General features: G+C 41.7%; 1 protein-coding gene across 2 annotated transcripts in view; it reads right to left on the bottom strand.

Annotated features, from left to right (window-relative positions):
* pcdh15b (protocadherin-related 15b) overlaps positions 1 to 24,032 on the bottom strand; it is a 362,569-nt gene that overhangs the window by 65,140 nt on the left and 273,397 nt on the right. For both annotated transcript variants that reach the window (XM_078163506.1, XM_078163507.1), the window contains 3 exons: positions 18,230 to 18,339; positions 15,438 to 15,578; positions 6,437 to 6,564 (listed from right to left, as the gene is read on the bottom strand). In XM_078163506.1, the coding sequence (XP_078019632.1) occupies positions 6,437 to 6,564; positions 15,438 to 15,578; positions 18,230 to 18,339 (379 nt within the window). The remainder of the gene's footprint in view (positions 1 to 6,436; positions 6,565 to 15,437; positions 15,579 to 18,229; positions 18,340 to 24,032) is intronic.

Genomic DNA, 24,032 nt, shown 5'->3' with positions numbered 1-24,032 from the left:
AACAGCCAGTAGCATAGAACCTCAGGGAAACCAGGAGTTGTAGCATCGGTGGTACAGCTGCATTTCTGTCACTGCCATGTTTGACAGTTGGTCCAATCTTCCTGTTCAGCTCCAAAACTGTTTCCTTGGTAAACCTGTATCTCACCAAAAATTCCTCTTCATCATAAAATTCAAGAGGATTGAGCCTGTCTCTCAGTTTTCTTCAAGGAACTTCATTATTTTGCTCTATCCACCTCAAAAATGCAGCCATTGTTAAAGTTAAACCTTCCCAACTGTCAGTTTAAAATTAATTCTCGATCACAGTTTAAACTGGAGTTTAAAGTTCTGGTGCAACAGAATTAAATTTAAACTTGGTTTAGAGGAAAAATTAAACTGAGGTTTAAAGAGAGGTTTAAATTTAATCTGTCTTAATTTTAAACTAGGTCTAAAGTTTGGTGCAACAGAATTTAAACTTAAATCATGATTTAATCTGATTTTAAAGTTAAACCTTGTTGGTGCAATCCAGCCTAAGACCTGGATACTGTGCTCCTGCAGCCAAGTTCTACTGGCCTTGGATGTGTGGCAAGGGGCATTATCTTGTTGAAACATCCAGTTTTTACCTCGACGGAACAGTGCACGCACAGAAGGGAGCATGTGGGTTTCGAGAATGGTACAATACTTGGTAGAGTTCAATGTGCCATCACAGACAGTGAGATGACCAACACCAGCAGCACTCATGCATCCCCAAACCATGATACTGCCTCCACCATGCTTGACAGTAGGTACTGTACATGCTGGAGATAATGCTTCGCCTGGCCTTCTGCGTACCCTCACATTAGTAGGAGGAAGATAAAGCTGGAAACTGGACTCATCTGACCACAAAATCTTCTTCCAATTCCTGGCTGTCCAGTTCTTGTGTGCCTGGGCCCAACGACGCCGGGCTAACCTCTGTCTCTCATTGATCAGGGGCTTCTTGATAGCCTTGTAGGACCTTAAGCCATGATCTAAAAGTCGGCCACGTACAGTGCGGGTGGAACACTGGACACCAGTTTGGTTTGACCACTGCTGCTGAAGCTCCTGTGATGTCATTCGGCGGTTTTGCCTGCACATGCGGATCAGGATGCGGTCATTTCTTGCTGAAGAAACCCTTGGACGCCCAGATCTTGGTTTGTCTTCCAAGCTGTTGGTTCGTCTGTATTTCTGCAGAGTGTATCCAACTGCTGAAGGACTGCATCTGCACTTCCTGGCTATCTGGCGGCAGCTGTACCCTTCCTGGCTGAGAATCTTTATCTTCAGGCGTGTTTCCTGCGTTAGGTTCCTTGTTTTAGCCATTTTTGTGTCTGAAGAACTCTCAAATGTGCTGGCTTTATGTAGACACGAAGCTTGGCAACAAAAATTGTGTCTTTTAATAAAAAGAACAACCTTCATCACTGGTACCAAAATGACCCAATACTCAAAATTTCTTATGTATTTTTATGGAACCAATCAATTTTAAGTTTTTAATGGCTTTTTTAGGATTTATTTCGTATTTTGGCTGTGACTGTACTAAAAGAAATTGCACTTGAAGACCTAAGAGTGATTCTTAATGCAATATTTCACAAATGCATGGGGTGTCCGAAAACTTTTTTCCACCACTGTATACTCCCTATCTGATGCTGTGGCTGCTTGTGGTTGGCTGAGAGGGATGTGAACTCATTAGTTTGCAGCTGTGTTAATCAAATCAGGTTGGGTTACCATTATGCATGCCAAACGTGCCAAACGGTGCCAATCCCCTTTGATCTGACATCAGATGTGACGGGACAGTCGATATAGAGATACATTTATGTGCTGATTGCAGATAGTTGCATTGCATAGTGTTTTTTTTGGGTATTTATTGCATTGTTAATGTGCCTGATATTCTGGAAACCTGCCTGTGAGGTTTTGGTGACGTGTGCGCACTGTCCGCCGGTCAGCCAAACTTCGGCTTACACTGGCTGCGCTCCGCCTGCGCTGACAGTGGACCTGGTTTCAGTTGGCGAGCTTTTAATGCACCTTCGGCGAAGCCTTTTGGCACGAAACTGCCACTGCGCCAAGCTGGATCTGTCGGCACCTCCCCCTGCTGCGCCGCCACACCCATCTCAGCGCACCTCGGTCTGCCAAACTACCAAACTGAGTGCACCTCAGGTTGCGCTGCTCTAAACTAGCTTTGCGCGGGGTTCGCCACCCTGCGCCACCTGTGCTGTGCCGGGAAACTAGAGCCCTATGTCTGTCCAGACTCATATCCATGTCAGCAGACGCACACATCTCCAACCCTGCAGCACAGTAGATCTATACAAGATTAGTGTCACCAATTAAGTATCTGATTAAATGTCTGCCCTTCTGATCCTGAGTTAGGATGTTGAATAATGGCCAGTAATTTTTTTTTTAAGATCATTATGATGTCACAGTGAAATTGACCTTGGACCCTTTGAATATAAAATATCACCACTTCATCATTTTTATCTTGTTAGAGTTTTCTGTGAAATTTTGTCATGATAAGCGTATGAATTCCTGAGTAATATGAGGAGGTCACAGTGAACTTGACTTTTGGCCATCAAAATCTAATCACCTCATCCTTGAGTCCAGTGGATGATTGTGCCAAATTAGAGGAAATTCCCTAAAAGCATTCTTATAGTATCACATGGACAGAAAACATAATGCTCCTGGCTGCGGCTGTCTCTGGCATAAAGAACAGCATTTGTATGGGAATGATTCTGTCCCATATAATGGTTCCTACTGTATTTGAACTGCACTTCCTGGATTGTACTCTACCTTCTCACAAGTTCCTCCAGCAACACACCTACACCAATGCAGCTGTTTGAATATTTTTAAAGCAGTGCTATTTTTGGTATGAACACCCACTAAAAGGGAAGGTTGGAATTAGGAATTAAAAGCGAGGGGAAAAGGCTGCAGAGAGAACAATGATTAAACCCTGCATTTGCATTGGTTGTGTTGGGAGAAGTGACAAGCATCTCTGGGAGACAAAAATAAAATCACAAATTGGTTTTGAAGAACAAAAAAACCTTTGGAGGTATCGAGTAGGTTTGCCAATGTGAGACTCATCTGCAAGCTAATCAATATTTGTGTTCTGGCATCCTCTGAGGGACAAAAAGACTGAACTCCAGCACGTGCACTTGAACACGTACACTCTGAAAGCATGGCAGCCCTGCATGAAGCAATATACACAGAGATAACAAAACGTAGCCTGGCATACACACACACACACAAAACTCATTAAGACGACGTGCGTGCTTCAGACAGATGTGATGGAATTAGTTATACCTGAGTGAAACCACATTTCTCAAACTTTCTCCCCACCTCCTGTCCTCACTCGCTCTTTCATCTGAATGTTAGCAAATTTGCCCTGAGCATCCCTGTCCATTTTTCTAGTCACCCCTCCCCCCTCCATTCATCCACCCATGAATCATGCAAGTTTTTCCCACCTTCTTCTGTCCAGTTTGTCTCTCAGCAGGATGCCAGTTATCTTTATCTAACCATCAATCTTCCCCCTTCCTTCCCATCTCAGATCTATCACCTCTCCCTGCGGTGATCGAGCCTACTAGCGAGCCATTAGTTCTTCCCGTCCATTCTGTTAAAGTATTTAGAGAGGTCAGATGACGGTAGAGCAGGTTACTGTAAACCAGCTCCAGCCTTGACCCTGGGAATCCATATGAAAAACCACCACCCTCAGGTGTTTGCAGCGGAGGAATAATAATTTGAAACACCAGGTTTATGAGTGAGAAAAGAACATTTTCTATGCTTGTGAAGCTGTGATTTTGAATATGACTCTTTGTTGCGTGCTCTCCCTTATTCTCTCATCTTCCCTGTCACTCTCGCTGTGTGTGATCTAATGAAGCAGGAATGTCTAAGAACGATCTTGAAAACTCTAATAAAATATTAAAGCGCATACTTTCCTGCCAGAGACCCTGCCCAAGTCTCTTGTGGCATCCTGGCTCATTAAAACATATTGCTACTTCTCAGATAGAGGCTGAGAGCTCTGTGACCCATTTTGGGTCCTAAAAGCCATTTTAATAAAACGAGAGTTGCTCGAGTTGTTTACAGTGATATGAGATTCTCCGTGTTAGGTAAAAAAGGAAAGGAAACGGAGAGATGTATCAATTCACAGAGAGATGGAGGGATGTGTCAAGGGAGGGAGACAGAATAATCTAACCAGTTAATCTTGTTACTTACTGGACTGAATTTATCTCTATTTAAAGTAAACAACACAAATACAAGCACACAAGTCAACCCGGGCGCTGTAATCACCTTCAAACTGAATTAAGCTGGAAGCTGTCAAGGCTACTTTTGTGTCCAAGTCATAACATTTTGAGTCTCACATGAAAGTTTTGAATATTATGAGGCGACAAATACAAGAAACTACAACTACAAGAAAATATAAAGCAACACAGCATTGTTACAAAAAGTTGGAATATAGTCAGCCAACTTGCATGGAGTGGATTATTATGTAAATGTTGAATACGCACAGTATTATTGGAGAGGAAACATCAAGCTAAGCACAGCAGGGAGTGGGTGGACTCTGAGTCTACAGGTGGGGGTGGGAGTCGGGCTTTTGAAACTATATGAACAGTAGAAGCTACAACCACAGCCACAGCAGCAAGCGACACCACAGCTTTCAGGTGAGTGGTGAGCAGAGCGCTGACATCTGAAGTTCACTGCCATGATTAAAAGACTTTATACAATGTTTGTTGAAGTGAGAGGAGTGTGCCATGTGAGTGTAGCGGTGACTCCAGTTGGGCTGCCTGAACTGACAAGTAAGTGAAACTAGTCCATACCCATTGAGTGCACAGTTGCCCACATACAGTTTCACATGGTGTGTGTTTGGAATACAGGTTATAGGAAATTACAGATTAAATAGTCAACTGAACCCATTAAGAAGAGCAATGTATTCAGAGTTTTTGAAAACGTGGGATGGACAGAATGACTGACTGACAGACTGACACACTGACAGTTTCTGTGATTATGTACAGCATACCATACCATGACTTAGTCATACCAAAAATTAGAAAAAAAACAAACATTGGGCCACAGGGGGAGCCACAGCGATCTGTCGCATTTTAGCCATTTTTAAGCATTTTTCTGTTGTTATAGCGCCACCCACCCCAAGTTAAATTTCTCCAGTCACCTTGAGGCGTCCTGTTCTACATATCTACCAAGTTTAGTAAAAATCGATATGGCGGTTAGGCCTAGATAAGAAATTAGCTCTCTAGCGCCCCCATTTTGTTTGGTCTGGTCAATAATGGAGGGGTCCCCTCAGATTATGTGTGGTCATATGCCTACAAAGTTGCGTGGTGATCGGTGAAACCCTTGAGATGTTATACACCTTTATGTGATGAGCCACGCCCTCCGCAATATTCATTGCCTTATAGAAGCTCAGTTTTAGTAAGTTTTACAACTTTTGCCAAAAGGGAACTTTAGATATTGGTCCCTAGATTATGTTCACCGAGTTTCATGCAGATCGGTCAAACTTCCTAGGAAGAGATCGATTTTAAGTGTTTTTAAAAAAATTCAAAATGGCGGAAAATCTATATAAGCGGAAGTTATGGGTTCTTGAGGCAAATTTGTTCCTCATGAGGAGAGGCATCTCTGTGCAAAGTTTCATGTCTCTATGACATACAGGGCATCAGATATGCCCATTCAAAGTTTGCAATTTCAATTGGTTGCTATAGCGCCACCCTTTGGCCAACTGATGCAATATTGCTTCATTTGCATCCTCCCATGACCCTCTACCACTGTGCCAAATTTCACATGGATTGACCAAGTCAGCGAGGAGAAAAACGTGGAACAGACACACAGACAGAGTTTTCGTCATTATATAGTAAGATAGATAACTTTTTGCCCCCTAGTGTTTCCAAGTGGTATTACTGTTAACACAGCTGTCGCAAAGACAACTGGATCCACTTTTTCTCAGAGACAAGGCTCTTTCGCTTTTGCCAAGTAAGGTTTCCAGTAGGGGTGAGCAATATGGCCCCAAAATAATATCACGATATTTCAGGGTATTTTTGCGATAACGATATTCTTGATTTAAAGATATAATTCCTAAACATATAGCCTTATTTTATGATGACGGCACTTTAACTACATTTTGATACTGTGGGAAATATTCTCTCTTTTCTTTGTATCCAGACAAATGTTCTTGTTTTTAGCCCGGCAGAAGTAGTGTGAAGACATCTGTTATTTTTTATATTTTGTTATTATATTTTTTACTTGTTTTAAAAAGCTAAATTTTATTTTGGAAGATAATTGTGCATATTCTAAGTGATCCCCCTACAGCCATTACATTGTGCAATCAACATTTACTTCAAAAGTTAAAGTAAAAACTTGTCCGTTTCCACCTTAATTACATTATACTGTTACGTGTTTCTATATTTTATCCACTCTTAGAGTTTGGTTGTATATGTAGGTATGTGTGTGTCTGTACCTGAATTTGCAAGACGGAGGTGAAAGTTTTGGCATCCTCTGCGACCCCTCCAATGTAAAGAGACCTGGTGAAAACCGGTGGGTGGTCGTTCTCATCCTGGATGTCGATTATCACCTTAGCTGTGTTAGCTAGGACACAAATAAACACACATACACAATTTGAATTACAGAAAGTAGAAAAAGGGATCTTCTGTAAAACTCGTGCAGTATTTGGGATTAAAAGCAAACAATAAAATGTAAGACATGAATTAACAAGGACAAACACAGTCATTGTGTAAATCACTCGTGTCAGACCTGCAGTTCTGAACTTGCAAGTCCAACCTGTGTCACATATCGGCAAGAAAAGCAACAACAATCGTTCAGTCCTGCAGTTGTAGACATGTTCAGGAAGAGAAAGTCACAGCTTCTGCATTCCCTGAAGGTGCAAGTATTACACTTACAGTAGCTATTACTATTTTCACTTGTCAGCGATAGTATTGACATGTCTACACTACTTGTTTGAACTGCTGCTTCCCTTTTCTATAGGTTCAAGAGGTGTGTGGCAGGTGTAACACTGGTCTGACAGTGATTGAGGGGCCTCTCCTAAAAGAGTATCTGCAGCCAGAGTTAGAACTCATTATCATGAGGTGATCACCTGCATTTTGAGAAACCAAAAATGAGCAGGGACAACAGCAGGGGCAAAGAGATTTTAAGTCCTTGAAAACATGGTTTCAAATCTTAAGCATTTCTCTTCAACATTTAATAGTCATGGTGACTAAATCAGCAACAGTCAAAGTTTAAAATGGAGCTATTATGCTTTTTGTTATTTTCTGTTAAATATTAAATGTTACAATGTCAGACTCCCATATTAAATGTGGCCAATGTTTCAAATAATGATGTAAGCATATGTAAAATAATCCATGTCAGGAAATCTACTTTAGACCTTTATTTCTACTTTTGAGACAAGCTGATGTCAGCTTGTGATGGATATCTTTACATGGTCATCAGGGGCGGACTGGCCATCTGGAGGCTCTGGAGAATCACAGGACGGCCGGCGGCCGCCATGCAGTCATCACCGTTTTTTGTTTTGTTTTGTTTTGTTTCCTTTTTCTCCCTGATAATCTACTGTTCCACGTCCAGTCCGCTAGGTGGCAGCCTTTAAATTGGATGCCAGCCGGCCCATAGATATCTATGAGCCAGCCGGCTGGCAATCAAATTGAAGAAGAAGGAAGCGCATACATTGCGCAAATCGAGCAGCCGTGTGCAGTATGTGCAGATGGGAGAGACATTACAGCCTCTTTACACTGTGATTCATCATAACTCATACCATGTCTTGTTGTGTGTTTCAGGTAGTCACCTGCATTGTATTGTTCAGCAGAGAGACATCTGGACTGTGTCGTTTATTTCTCAGTGAGTATTCTACACTATGCTCTTAACACAACATCTAGTCAACATCGGTACTATTGCTATAATTTGGAAGGTATAGTATTATGTGTTAAGATTTAAGTATTTTGACACCCGTGTCTGGGGCTGATGAGTTTCCACGCACCGGTTGTTGTGGGCTGCGCCGACAACAACCAGGCCTGTTTTTTAGTCCCAGTCTGCCCCTGATGGTCATCTGCTTCAGGCACACTAAGTGTTTACATTACATTCACTGCTACATGTAGCTATATGCTAACGTCAGGGAGACCAGTCATCTTTGTCGTAGATGTTGTTAATTTCTCTTCTCCCTGATTCTTGATAACCTTCCTGCTGGAACACGTCAGATTGTCAACATTTTGGATTAAAAGCTTTTATTGGTGATTTAGAAAGTAGAAAGTTGTGATATACTCCATTAGTTACTCCACGGCTGCAACGATGGTGCTGAGACACCAAGGCCTTAGATATGGAAGACTGGGAAAAGCTGACCAATCAGAGCAGACTGGGCTTTTTAGGGAGGAAGCCTTAAAGAGAAAGGCACTAGAACAGAATGTTTCAGACAGAGGGTGAATACAGGTGTTCCTGCACAGACAGTATAAGGAAAGTAAAGTGTTTTTGAACATTAAAGCATGTAAACATTTTGTAGAAACCTGAAATACAAGCATGAACCTGAAAGTAAGTGTAATAGGTTCCCTGTAACTTTGGAAAAAACATCCTTAGGTATTATTTATTAAGATGGGAAAGTATTTAATAACGTTGCCTATCATAATTATGCAGATGACACGCAAATATACATATTGCTTTCACCAGGTGATTATGGACCTGTAGAACGCCTGTGCCACTGTATTGAGCAAACAAATGATTGGATGTGTCAAAATTTTCTCCAACTCAACAGAGATAAGACCGACATAATTGTCTTTGGGCAAAAGACAGACAGTGTGTATCAGCTCTCACTTCGAAGACACCCCGTCTTTCTTGTAACTAAAAAAAACTTTGGTGTTATTCTGGACTCACATTTAAACTTCCACAGCCACATCAACTCTGTGAAGTCATCTGCCTGCTACCATTTGAAACACACTGCTAGAGTCAGAGGAATAAAGAAAAGCAAGACCTTGAAAGGCTCACCCATGCCTATTATTTCCAGTAAATTAGATTACTGCAATGGTCTGTTTGTAGGACTTTCCACACAAGCTGTTTGGCAACTTTAGTTTTTTCAGAATGCTGCTGCTAGGGTCCTGAGAAAACTAGGAAAATGACCACATTACTCCAGTTCTAGAATCATTACACTAGTTACCCATCACTCCAAGAAATCTTGCTGCTTGTGTATAAATCACTCTGTGGCTCAGCGCCCAAATATCTCTCTGACATGCTTGTGACATATGAACCTTCTTGGAACCTGAGGACATCTGGGGCCGGCCTAGTGACCGTCCAAAGAGTCAGAACAAAACATGGTGAAGTAGCGTTTTGTTATCATGCAGCATAAACCTGGAGTAACCTCCCAGATGATGTTAGACAAGCCCCGACTCTGACATCTTTGCACCTTCTTTAATGGTGATTTTTTTCCAAAATTGTACATCACTTAGTAATTAATTTTGCCTTTTATATCTTTTTTCTCATTACTCCTTTCTGTATCCTTTATTATGTTTTATACTTTATTGCTCTGAAAAGCACTTTGAACTGCCCTTTTGTATGAAATGTTCTATACAAATAAAGCTGCCTTGCCTTGCCCATTGTTAAGACAAATTCTGAAAATGTGCTGTGAGAAATATAACCAACTACTGAATAGGGATGCTGCTGCAGAGGTGATCCTGCTCTGAACCATTTGACCACATTTTTTAAAATATATGCATCAATAATCTTACTAGTCATGACATTGTGGTCGTTTCAAGCCAAACATCTTCAAAAATACTTTCTATGGCAAGATTCAAAATCAAGTTTCGCATCAGTCACACTGTAAGTGGTATTTTGAATTATGCACACAAACTGAATGGAAAAATCTATTTTGAATGATCAAAAAAAGACGAAACGTGACTGTCATTCTTCCGAGCTACACTTTCAATATGGGACAAAGCTTTGTGCCAGTGAGCCTCTTGTCATTCATATTCAGTGGTTGCAACTTGGAATGACTCACATTCAGTCTTATCTGTCCAAAAACAGGGAGTTGTGAGTCACACCCACGTAAAACTGCAACACAATACATCAACCAAAGTCTGTGAAAGGGCGAATCATGTGTCAGAGGGAAAGAACAAATCCCAGGATTGTGTGAACTGCTCAAGTTTTTACTCCAAAAAGACAAAGGAAGAAAAAAAAATCACATTAAAAACTTTGGCACGCAAAAAGAAAAACACAAACAAACAAGCAGATGCAAACATTAATCTTCTTATCTACAACAGCAATGAGACACCACACCGAAACATCTATTTACGATTCCAACCTTAACTTGAGTTAGAGAACTGGATTAACACATTGTTAGAATCTTATTGATTTGTTGCTTGATTAAAATGCGTAGCAAAAATAATGGAAGGAGATTTGCTAATGACTACAGTGATTTGTAGTTTTAATCCCTGCAGAATGCTTAAATTCAAATAGCTGGATGAAATGAGAATAGCATGTGGTAAACACCATAATTAAAGAAGAAAGGGGAAACCCGGGGAGCTGAGCATCAATTAAGAAGAGCTCAGACTTGTTTTGAAGAAAAGAGAAAAGAGAGAAATACCAGCAGATACAGGCAGTTAGAAAAAGGCAGAGAAAAGAGACGGCAAATTAAAAGGACAGAGGGGAAAGAATGAGGGACTAATTAGAGCCATTTTCACTTCATTTATAATTTCAATTAAAACTGTTCAAACTGTTAAAAACTAGGTTTTTCCACCCACATGCAACTGAAGGAAATATTGTTTTTGAATGGACTGAAATGAGAATAAAATGAACGAAAAATAAGACAGAGCAAAGAAAGGAAGAAGAACAAAAATATATAATGTGAAAAATTCAAAGAATTTAAAGATATACTATGCAGGATTTTCCTGAAAAACAATATATGAAGTCATACAAAAGTAATCGGCAGCACGGTGGTGTGGTGGTTAGCCCTGTCGCCTCACAGCACAGCAAAAGGGTCCCTGGTTCAATCCCAGGAGGGAGCCCTTCTGTGCGGAGTTTGCATGTTCTCCCCATGTCAGTGTGGGTTTTCTCTGGGTACTCCGGCTTCCTCCCACAGTCCAAAGACATGCAAATTAATTGGTGACTCTAAATTGTCCGTAGGTGTGAATGTGAGTGTGAATGGTTGTCTGTCTCTGTGTGTCAGCCCTGTGATAGTCTGGAGACCTGTTCAGGGTGTACCTCCTGCGACCCTCAAGAGGATAAGCGGTTACGAAAATGGATGCATGGACAAAAGTAACCATTACCCATGACTAGAATTGCAGCTGTGTATTTATCACGCAAAAGTGTGGGCACCCCTGTTAAACATTATCTGAGAATTTAAATGTGTTAGGGTGCCCAGACTGTTGCATGGTGCTCCTTTCTTGTTTAAAATGTTAAAAAACCACGTCTCAACTTTAACCTCATATCTTTTGGAGGTCTCTTCATCTCCTAAATTACTAACTAAATTACTTGCAGTAAACAAAATTTTGACCAGCGGTGCCCAAACGTTTGCATGCCACTGTACCTTGAAATGTAGGGATGGAAATTGATAAGATTTTATTGATACTAATGCCATTATTGATTCTACCCACCGCTCGGATTCTTTACTGATTGAAGTCTGAACTCAGTGTGGATGAAATGAGAGAATATTTGTAAGCTACTCATTTATTGCAAAAACCATCACCTCTAACAAAGAAGTGGCTCTGTTTCCAGGGCTGCTGGCCATTTGGGTGCCCTATGTGCAATTGTTTTGTTGTCCTGTCCTATCCTTTCCTTTTCTCTCCCGTCAGCACGATTACTGTAAAAATAAACTTAAATGAATAATAAAAAAAACAGTACTGTCCCATTTGTCACACAAAACAGAGGAAAAGTCCCACACTTTATGATTCTGCAGAGACAGTATATTCTCCACTACAGAAGAACTACAGAACAGGCATTTTTCAGCAGTTGCAGGAGGCTCTACAGAGGCACACGTCTGTGGCTGCAAGGTCGTTAATGAGGTCATTATATGACAGCTTCTGAGCAAGCTCTGCATTGATGCTGGTGACAGAAAGACCACCAGATGTTCCTGTCTCATTGTTGAACGCAGGCTTGTTTTAATGAGCTTAAGTTTCAAAAAACTTCACTCAGCAGAGGCAACTGACTGTATTATTGACTCTAATAATAAGTGCTGTGTTCACCCCTTTTCAACAGTCCTGGGCTGGCTTGGCTTGGACAGCAGGGATTTGCATTTCCATTACAACAGGGCTACCCTCTTGAAGGTGTGTCTTGAACTGATGATGGCTTGTCTTGAGTGATGATGTTTAAAAGCAGAGTGCTGATCCACGGCTGAAGTCCCCTGTTATTTTTGCTGCATGTGTTTTTCCTCATCAGGGCAGGTGAAGTTTACCTGTTGGAGGTGAGCTGTTTGCAGAGGTGCAGTAAGAGCCTGTTGTCTGGAGCTCTTCATCAACATCTCACTGTGTCTGTTTCTGCTTTCACTTTCCTCCCCGCCATATTATGAGACTTAATTGAAGAGAAGTCACTAATAAAGTTACGCCACTTTGGTAATAACACTTTTAATTTCTTGTGGATTCTTCACAATAAAAGTCCCCCATTATTTTGGTATGTAAAAACTTTTATTGTGAAACAACAAAATAAGGAAATGTTGAGTTTTCGAGCAGCAACTTCACACAACTTCTAATATGGCTGATAGCGAACATGAAACAGTAAAATAAAACAGATAAAAGTAAAAGCAAGGTGGAGGGGAGAAATTAAACTCCAAACCACAGAGATTCAGTTAGAAGCTACAAAAGTACTGAGAGCTGAACACAGAGACTTCAAAAAACGCCTTTCTCTCTGGTCTCCTGCAGACAGAAGGGAGGAGAGTCTCATAACACACAGGCTTGCTTGGGGGAGAAGGGGGGATGGTCAGGGATTGGCCAGCTTTTGGACCTACTCCTGAGAATGTCCATTTCTGGCACGGCATGGTGGCCCACCACGTCTAAATTGACAGTGGAAACACAAATCGGCGCAGCATGGCTTTACTTGGTGGGGCCAAGAGCAACAATGGAAAAAGGGTATAAAACCATCAACAACACAGCTCCAACCATGTTGTGTCTGAGAGGGCCTTAACTGGGAGAGCTAATGCAATACATGTAATTATGATTGATGATGATCATATTAAGGTGTTTTGGTGTCCCCTCTGGGACTGGAGCCCTACACACAGTGCGTGCTGCACATGCCCTTAGATGCGGCTACTTTTATTTCATTACATTCATTCAATTTCATTCACAGCACATGCCGATTTGAGCGTTGCATGTGCAGTATTCTATAAATCAAAGTGCACAGCCTGGAAGCAGCTCTGTTGTCATCTTTCTATGTGAAATGAAGCCACACTTTAGACTGTTTCCTCCTCTCTGCTATGACTCGTTCTTGTTGCAGGTTTCCAGCAGTGTAGATGCATGAGCGTGACCTCGCTCTTCTTTAATGCTCAACTGTCAGAAAAACACGCTGGCATCAATTAAAAGAACTGATAAATAGGGCTGCCCCCTGATAGTCGACCAAACGTTAGTTGACCAAAAAGGTCATTAGTTAGCAAGATTTCATTGGTCGTTTAATTGCAGAAAAACAAAACAAAACAATAAACAAGCAAACGTGAGACTCTTTTAGGAGCTGCGTCTTGTCAAAATAAATCAAACCCTATATGACTGGACCATGTGGGAATTTAATTTGAAAGGACAGACACAGGAGGAGGCCATGCACAGCATTCAGACAGGAGTCACGTTACAAACCAGTCACAGCTGACAGATATCTTTCCCTTCTTCCATAAAAATTCAGTCTGATAAATACAGAGAAGTTGATCATGTTAGTGCAGGGCTACCCAGAGCTTTACATCTGTCCCACAGACGATAGGCCTACACACTTGTAAACGGCACTTGGAAGAAGATCAGCTGTGCTCTCAGGATCTCAGGTAAATAGGCTATACCATGCTTGTTAAGGTTGCTTAGGAACCTCAGACGCAAGCTGCCACTGCGTTCTTGAAAGCCGGCACAGAAAAGGCACAACAGTAGTGCCCAGCGCCTGACCTCTCATTTTCCAGGCGGTTATAGAAGGTGCATGTGTACGGCCCCTAATTTACAGGGCTGGTACCTGCGGTTATTCCACAGGCTAGTTAATAACATGTCGGGCAGGAAATCCAAAGTGTGGGATCATTTTGAGAAGGTGAAGGATGAACCCAAGGTGATATGTAAACTCATCTTCAATGGTCGATTACAAACATGACGTATCATCTGAAACATGGAAGTAGCTACATGCCCATTAGCCACTTAGCACAACCATTACTGCTTTGCCGACAGTGTCATTAACAGGCGGCTCGCTCAGTGTGTGACGTGCACTTGTAGATAAAATATAGGCCTATATTAATGAAGGTTCATTAGTACGGTTTTGTATTTCTCTGCAATGTAGCACAGTGTTAACAATGTTACTGATACTATTCTTTCTCACACCTTGAACTCAAACCATTGTGTTGCCCGCCTAAATATAATCATTTAATAATTAGCCTACATTAACATGGTAAACATTCAGGCGACTAGTTGACTAATGGCCCTAAATGATGACTGCTGGTCGACAAGGAGGCAGGGGGCAACCCAACTGATGAGCTCAGAAGCATACGATTCTGATGAATCAGAAAACTAGTTCTCGATTCCCATCCCTACCTTGAAAGATGTGCGTAGTTAAAGGCAGGTTCGGTACAATGTAACACTGACCTGACCTGCACAGATCATCCTGTGCCAATGTTTGGGACAGAGTATCTGGGGAAATGTTACAGCTCTACAGATAAAATCTACAATCTTCCAAACTGCACACCAGCTTTATGTGGCCACTTTGATCTTTGCAAACATGCTTGATATTTGAGAGATAAATTCTAGGCAGTTACATAACTACATATTATGTATATAACACCTATGATAGCCAATGAGACACAAATCTAGAAGGAGGAGGAAAGGCAAGCATTTTAAAACAGCAGCGGAGAAGAGAGCAAGCTGGTGTAGCCTACAGGGTTGATCGGCACCTGAGAGAGGAAAAGGCTGCTTGAAAGATAACAACAGCAGCTGAGGCCCAATATAACATGTCTTCCAAGACATAACTGTAAAGACAAGGTGAAGAGTTGAAGAGAACTTGTACAAGGTAAAAGCAGAAAGAGCTCCAGAGAGAATGAGTGAGATAACTGTGTGAGCAAGAGCGAAAGCTGAAGCCTGTGGCAAGTTTATCTTAACAATATCACGTAGTGGGTGATGCACTGTTATTTTTAATCCTTCAGTGTGTGTGTGTGTGTGTGTGTGTGTGTGTGTGTGTGTGTGTGAGTGTGTGTGCGTGTGTGTAATTAGAGAGAAGAAAATCTGTGAAATTTGCGGTGATGCAATCCGATGTCAAAAGTTAGCCCTGTAATCTTGAAGGAGGAGAGTTCACAAACACGACCACGCACTTACTCTTTGAGGGAACTCGGAGGTTCGAGGACACCACTCTCATGGAGTCCGCTTCCACCTTCAGAACGTAGGAGGAGTTGGCCTCATAGTCCAGGGGCTTGGCAGTGGAAATCACTCCTGTCGTTTCATTTAATGCAAACACACCTGGAGACACAGAGAGATAAAGAAAGACAGCGAGAGCGGGGGAGGTAGGATGAAAGAAACAGGGAGCAAAATATAGAAGGGAAAGGCCAAAGAGAGAGACAGAGGGATTTTCTTTTACTCTCTTGTATAAAGCAGTCGGATGGTGAGTGGGAAGTTTTACAGAGTGAGAAGGAGGTGTTTGCATAGGAGGTATTTTAAACATTATTTCAATAAGAAGCTTCAGCATATGACATATGAGCAACCCATTACTGCTCGGCCCCATTTACACTTGACATTTCATAAAGCCCAGGTGCAATTTAATCTCTTTTGTTTACCCTTAGCTACATCTCATATGAATCTGAGATCAAGTCTTGTTTCCCCAGACTAAATGCAAGTCAGCATAGGCCCAGTCCAGGTGGTGGTGGTATTACACCTTAAGCTGTTTGGTTATGGCAAACAACAGCAGATTAAAAATAACTTGTAGAGTTTAGCCACAACAGGGTGTCTACAGGTATCAGGCAGTTAAATTTAATGCTTTTTAAGACCCTGTCAGGGCACCTCTTGACCAAATTTAGGACAAATTCTTGGACAAATCATGTTTTACTTAGCAAAGCATCGCAGGTAAGTAGTATATTATGTGGTATTGTGCAGAGGTCAGTGTTATGTAGGTTTATGGTTATTAGAGTGAGTTAAAGTGACACTAACCTTTCTGGAAATTTTACGCTTTTCTTAGTTTAGGTTAAAATGCTATTAATAAGCTGATGGCACACTAAAATGTAAGTGAATTCCACCAGTTTCAAAACGCCAGGGTTGCATTTGACTGTGCAGGACAGGTAACGTTATGTTTAGTTTGCTTCTAATATAACATATAACGTTATATGACAACACAGCATCCAGTTGCTAATGGCTAACGTTACCCTACTGTAGCGTAGCCTCTGAAACATTAATCTTCCTTGTGCGTTTCCACTTACTAGTAACGTTAATGCTACTATCTAACGTTAGGACTGTAACCTTATTCTAAACTCATCGGTCATCACTGACTCCGGTTGAGTTTTAAAACTCTGGGGTTGCGTTTGACTGTCTTGGTTGTAACGTTACACTCGCTCTCCTCTTCCGTGTATCTAACGTTACCTTGCCAACGCCTACGTCTATCATAGACGTAATGAGGACGTAATGGAGGAGGGGGGAGTAGGCCTTTGGAGGGAGGTGGAGTTGCAGGAGGAGGAGGATGGGACTTTGGAGGGAGCCGTGAGTTGTGGATGTTCATATTTTTTCTAAGTGCTGTGTGAAATGCAAGGAAGGTGTCTGGTCTATTTTTCACCGGAGCCGCGAGCGCTTCTGTCAAGCTGGATCGAGCGGATCGTACCAAACAGGAAGTTGGACACAGAAAAGATGAGAGAATCCGGCCAATTTTCAAAATAAAATAACAACAGCACGCACTAAGGAACGTGAGGAGAAAATACTGTGTTTATAATTTAAAATAACACAACAGTGCATAACCGAACACATTTTTCAATACCATAATCACTTCATTACAATTGTAATTTTGTGTCACCGAGCCTACAGGCATAACTACATAACGCCCTCGACACACCGGGCGCGTTAGTGACGCGTTAGTGCCGTCCGGTGTGTCCAGGGCGAAGCCTAATGGCACGGATGTGTGGACATCTGTTCATCTTTTCATTTATGTCCTTATTAATGCACAATTTATAACTTGCTTGTTGGATTTATTAAAAACGAATGAATTAAAACTAAATGTCTTTGAATCTTTATTAATCAATCTTTATTATCATTTAAAAACGAAAATTAAAATGACCGGTAAAAATAGATTATGACCGGATTTTTATGACCCTGTCGGTCAAAATGACCAGCGCCGAGAAAGTCTAGTGCAATGTCTGGTCCTGTGTATCTGTTGCGGAGGGCTCCGAAGGGCCACAACTGTGACAGAGCCAGAATGCAGCACAGCCGCAGCCGGTGGAAGCACACACATTGACTAGAATTGAAACATATCAGTTCCGCTGCCGTTCCAGAGCGCAGACGCAACCAACACGCATCTGGTGGAATTTGGGGGTCAGTATCTGAGAGCATAGTATTCAAGACCAATCCGAACCTGACTGGCATTCTGATTTTTTATGTCTGAACCCAACCCACACCTGATGCAGTTAATGTGAGGAAAAAACATGATTGCTCACTTGACCGCAGTTGAAAACTTGAAGGTGACCGCATTTACACCACTGTGCCCATTTCCTTGTGTCACTTTGACAAAAAGGCGACATAGCGAGGAAGCAGTTGGTTGGCTATTGTGTAAAGCAGTAAGAAAGCAAAACCCAAACCTGGCCTGGCCCACTGGGTTGTGACGGGCTTAGTTCGGGTATCCACACTCAAGTTTTATAGTTTTACTAGTGAGTCACCCTTAAATTTAGGGAGGTGACTTTTGTTATTTGGGAAAGATAACAAAGATTGTGTTTTGGTTGAACCACACATGTCCACTGTTGCTCTGTCACCACACAACCAGGAACTTTGCCACAGAAATAAGATAATAGCTGCTGATAAGCTTATAACTACACACTGAATGGTAATAGTGAAGTAGCAACTTTATCAGTGGTCACACCCAGGCAGTGAATCCAGCCAACTCCACAACTGACAACAAGCACTACTCTGAGTACACTCACCTCCCTGGTTGCCTTCCGTGATGGAGTAGATGATAGTTTGATTGACAGCAGCCGCCATGATGGCTCCCACTGGGGTTCCAACAGCAGCCTCCTCGCTCACTGGTGGAAACCTGGGAATGGATCAGTCAATCAATATCAACTGATAAGAAAATTAAATATGTATATGTAGACTGTGGGCCCACTTCCTCTCAAGGGTCAACTGCAATTTGGCAAGTTATAAACCTGTGAGAGTTAAATCTGTCAAACACGTCCAAATTTTTTTCTCCTTCATGCTGACAGCTTCCTGTACCTCAACTTTACCCCAAACAATAAAAGTGTATGTAAACACTCTTCACATTCAAAGAGCTACTCAGAGGATATAGCGATCACATAGAAAGTTGTTCTTGTGTTAAGAGATGAAATGAGAGTTGGCTGCTGAACAACAACCTTTTTAAAGCAGGTAATAAACAAATTCACTTCACCACTACATGTATTCTTCTTCTCCTTTTAAATTTCTGACAACATAGATCATCAATTAACTGCTGTTGTCCAGGCAACTATCAATTGTTGGATGCTGAGTGTCAGACTAATAACAGTTGAAGCGGTCAAAGCAGTATCTCACAACTACCACACACTGATGACTCAAAAATAAATACAGTGAATAGTTCACTCGAGTTGATCCTCACAACACACTGGAATGACCTGTGTCCAGTGTTTGGCTGATAAATGGTGATGGACTTGGACTCTGATAGCCCCTTTTTAGTCTCCAACCACTCAGAGCGACCTCATTCACGCACATTCACACACTGTTGTCCGAGGCTACCATACAAGGTGCCACCTGCTACTCAGTTCAGACACTCCCACACACTCACACTGAGTGCACAGGCACAGCCATCAGGAGCAATATGGGGTTCTATATCTTGCTCAGGGATACTTTAACATACTGACTGGAGGAGCCGGGGATCAAACCGCCAATCTTTTTTTTTTTGTAACCAAATTTTATTCAGCAGTTCAGTTTAATTATGAGCATACAGTAGCACAGTGTCATGGTCTTCTTTTTTAAACAGAAATATTAACCCTTTAACCCCCCATCCCCCAACAATCCTCTCCCAGCTCAAGACCAAAGTAATGATAAATGATTAAAATAAATAAAAATGATTGAATAACATACATTACATTGCATACATTAGGTGTGCAACTAATTTAAAATAGATAAAGACATAAATGAAAAACATGTTAACCTAATCCTGTCTGCATCCTAGAAGATCACAATCCAAAATGCATGTACCCACAAGGTTACATCCCCACACAGAGTTGTGTCTACACAATAAATGCATCAATATGCATGTCGCTGTGTGTGTAGATATATATACCCCCATACAGTCAACACTTATCTTTCTCCGGTCACTCTTCCCATACTGTAGTGGTAAAGATTGCACTGTTTCGACGTTGGAGATAAGAGGCTGCCAGTGTTTCGAAAACTTCTCCAAACCACAGATTTTTTGATTAGCGGATAACCCACTCTACCTCCTGAGCCCCAGTACAAAATAAGATGCAAAATAATTTCGAAGATCTTTGGTTTGCTTTGGAAAAAAAGGCTGGTGATAATTAGGGCTTCAACTGTCAATCTGTCAATTGCGATACAATAGTGAAGATCATAACTTTCCTGGGTCCAAGGTGTGGTAAGGTGTGGAGTTAAAGCTTCATAAATTATTTGTAGTTAAAAAAAGACTAGTTGATTATAAAAACAGTTCAGTCAGGAAAACTTTAGTACTTTATTTCCATTTGCAATATCATATTTGGCGGTATGGCTCTGTTCTGGGGCCTCTCTGCCTTTCTCAGGCCTACGCAGAAAGCCTCTTCCACGCGCCTACATGGAAAGCCTAAGGCGGAGAGAGCACACCTGTCTGCCCTTCCATGTGCAAACAAGGAAATTCTGAGGCAGAGAGAGCAAACCAAAATGGCACTGATAAGTCAGACAAAGCATGAAAAAGAGGAGCTGGGGTGGAGGCGGCTTGCAGAGGTAGGCAGGCCAGAACAGTGTAAATAGGGCGCCCTGAATGAGATTTGCCAATTGGTTGCATAGAAAGGAATCATGTGATCTATCAGCTGACTCCGTTCCATCAATCAGCTGCTCTATCGGTTGATTGAGCTGTTTGAGATCAGCTGATGTAACTGGGATGTGAGCTGAGCTTGACATCATATCCTGCCTAGACTAACACTATGCTCAATTGACTAGTTCATTTTTAATCTGCAAGTTGATTAACAGAAAATGAACTAGTTAATCAACTTGCAGATTAATAAAGTAATTGCAGTCCTCAATGTACTAAAGCAAATACAGCCCACTGCATGGTCCTTTAAGATGGTGTACATTTTGTTGGTATAAATCTTGGTCTGATCCAGTACATTTGGAACAGTGTGTCTGACAGGCCCTATTAACGGCCTTAGCCAGGCAGTGAAATTACACCATCAACAGCTTTCAAAGAGAACCCAAGCATGGTCTTGTTTTTGTCCACCTGCCTCTCATTGCATGTGGTGGGCAGTTTTCCCTGCTTACAGCCCTGACAGATTTTCTCAGAATCTGGCAACCCTCAAATTTCCAGCAGATTTCACTCCATTAAATAAACCCAGTCCAGTCATTAGGCCAACCGTCACAGCTGGCTAAACATTATAACATGGGCTACCAACTGGCTAAGCTATCAAGTAATCACAACGTGATGAATGGGACTGTTGGGGAGAGGCAGAGAGAGAGTGTGTGTGTTGATGTTAACTTCCAGCTCAGTCCATTGCACCTCTAACCACCTGCTCTACCCAAACACCCAAAACAAGCAAATACGTCATAAACCTGAACTTTAATGAATGGATATAGATTTAAATGGGAGGGAAATATCGTGATATTGCAGCTTGAGGAGGTTTAAACTGCAGCAGCTGAAGCAAATCATTTACATACATTGAAAATAGATACATACCAGCCATGTTCACAGCATACATTTTGAGTTGTCATTGGAGGAAAAGCACAGGTGTTACGAATAACATTAACAACTGCTCTGTTCTAAGTGTCCCAGTGAGCCAGCATGCACAATACCAGTGCCCTGCAACCAAAGCAGCTAAATAGCCCTCATTAATTTCATCATTTACACCTGTTCTTTTCCTTCTGTGGCTAAGGTCAAAATGTCTTCTGTGAAAAAGTAGCCCTGACCTTAATAACGGTAACTTTAAGCCTTGATGAAATGTAAACAGGAGAGTTGTATAAAAATTCACCCCTGTACAGTTGTCATGAAGGGGGAATTAGTTACAGAGACCAACTCCTTTTCTTGTACCAGGCTGTAAACATGTTTATTTCTGCAGTTAAGTTGGGTATGTTGATGTGAGGTTGGGGATTGACCTGCTCCTGGAGCCGGCCTCAAGTGGCCCTTGGATGAACTGTAGTTTTTGGCACTCCAGCGTTGGCTTCATTTTTCAGTCCCGGAGGTTGGCACTTGTTTTTTTAACTTTTTATATTTTTGGGTTTCTGCCTTATAAGATACACAGACACAGTAGGGCCGGGCAATATGGAGGAAATCAGGATATTTTTACCAAATATTTCAATATTGATATTACGACTATGCCTTAGGAATGACTATTGGTGCTCTCACAAAATATTTACACCATAAGATGTTTGATAAATAATCATCAGTAATGTGGATATAATGACTATCTGGTCATCCGACCACTCAAAGTGCTTTATACACAATTCAATTCAATTCAATTCAATTTTATTTATAAAGCCCAATATCACAAATCACAATTTGCCTCACAGGGCTTTACAGCATACGACATCCCTCTGTTCTTAAGACCCTCACAGCGGATAAGGAAAAACTCGTTGTACAGAACAGATCAGCATAATAAATTAACAGTAATCCATATGACACAATGAGACAGAGAGAGAGAGAGAGAGATGCAGGTAATGACAGTAGCTTACAACAACATTAATGAAAGTAATAATATTATAGTTCTGGCTACTGTGGTACAATATGTTGAAAGTATGTATTAATATCTGACAGCAAGGCACATTCACGCACACATTTATACACCGGTGTGCGAGGCTACCATACACGGTGCCACGTGCTCCTCAGTTTGTAACACAGTCACACACTGATGGAACAGTCATCGGGAGCAATTTGGGGTTGAGTATCTGCTCAAGGATACTTCGCCATGCGGACTGGAGGAGCCGGGGATGGAACCGCAGATATTCTGATTAGTGGACCACCTGCTCTACCTCTGAGCCAGAGTTACCGTAGTAGAACAGCTAGAGCAGTCTAAGCTAAGAAAATTATGTCACTTTATTGGATCAGGGTTTCCCATACATTCATTTATTTGCAGTAGCCCAACATATTATTGCTGTTGCCGCCACATATTGATTTTGTATGTATATGACATGGACATGGACAATTCCAGTCACCTTTCTGTCAGCTCAGCGAAATTTGTGCTAAATTAAGGCTTTGGAAGACAAGATGGAAAAGAATGGGCACCAGCTGAACTAGCATCCTGCTGAGGTGCTGGAAAATAAACTGGACCTTCATGCTGCATCAGTTTCCAACGGGATATCAGAAACTGGAATTCCTCTGATGCACTAAAAACTGACTAAATTCTGGACAGAGCTATTCAGCCAGAAGGTTCCTTTTCTATATGGCAATCCGACTAAGCAGGGGACTCTGGTGAGAGAAGGAGAAAGGGCGTGTGCTCTATGGTGAATAAGGACTGGTGCGACGGTAGAAATGTGAGGTGTTGTCCCATTCCTTCTGTGGATCACTGCTATACACCGTTCAGGGGCAGCTGCAGAGTGGAGCTGCGCCTTTTAGGAGGGAGCAACCACACAGCTGTATTGTTGAGGTCGGAATGTGTGGAGAGTAAAATCCTTCATAACCAGAAAACCCAAATTACCAGAACCATGCGGAAACACAGACGATTATAAAGCAGCAGCCAACAAAGTAAGAAGACATAAAATAGGACAAAATCACAGGTTAAAGAAGATGATGGGATCACATTTTACTATAATTTTACCTTTGGTTGATTGATTGACTGTATTTTTGGAGCTGGATCGTTGATTTGGAGCGCTGTTGGAATATATAGATATATATGGTTGGGTAATTCAGAGCACCATGCTCCTGGAGTGCAGAGCGTACTCTGGGCATAGACGGAGCAGCAGAATGCCAGGTGGAGTAAAAAAGGAACGTAATCGCTCATTAATCTTACTATATAATGACAAAAACTCTGTCTGTGGGTGTGTCTCTTGGTGTGTCTGTTCCATGTTTTTCTCCTCACTGACTTGGTCAATCCATGTAAAATTTGGCACAGTGGTAGAGGGTCATGGAGGATGCGAATAAAGCAATATTACATCAATTGGCCAAAGGGGGCGCTATAGCAACCGATTGAAATCGCAAACTTTGAATGGGCATATCTCATGCCCCGTATGTCGTAGAGATATGAAACTTTGCACAGAGATGCCTCTCCTCATGAGGAACAAATTTGCCTCAAGAACCCATAACTTCCAGTTAAATAGATTTTCCACCATTCTGATTTTTTTGAAAAACACATAAAATCGATCTCTTCCTAGGAAGTTTGACCAATCTGCATGAAACTCGATGAACATAATCTAGGGACCAATATCTAAAGTTTCCTCTTGGCAAAAGTTGTAAAACTTACTAAAACTGAGCTTCTATAAGGCAATGAATATTGCGGAGGGCGTGGCTCATCACATAAAGGTGTATAACATCTCAAGGGTTTCACCGATCACCACGCAACTTTGTAGGCATATGACCACACATAATCTGAGGGGACCCCT

The sequence above is a fragment of the Epinephelus lanceolatus genome, chromosome 21 (assembly GCF_041903045.1).
Source record: "Epinephelus lanceolatus isolate andai-2023 chromosome 21, ASM4190304v1, whole genome shotgun sequence".
In the NCBI taxonomy this organism is placed as follows: Eukaryota; Metazoa; Chordata; class Actinopteri; order Perciformes; family Serranidae; genus Epinephelus; species Epinephelus lanceolatus.
The sequence above is the reverse complement of the archived record's forward strand: the minus strand, read 5'-3'. Positions and strand labels throughout refer to the sequence as shown.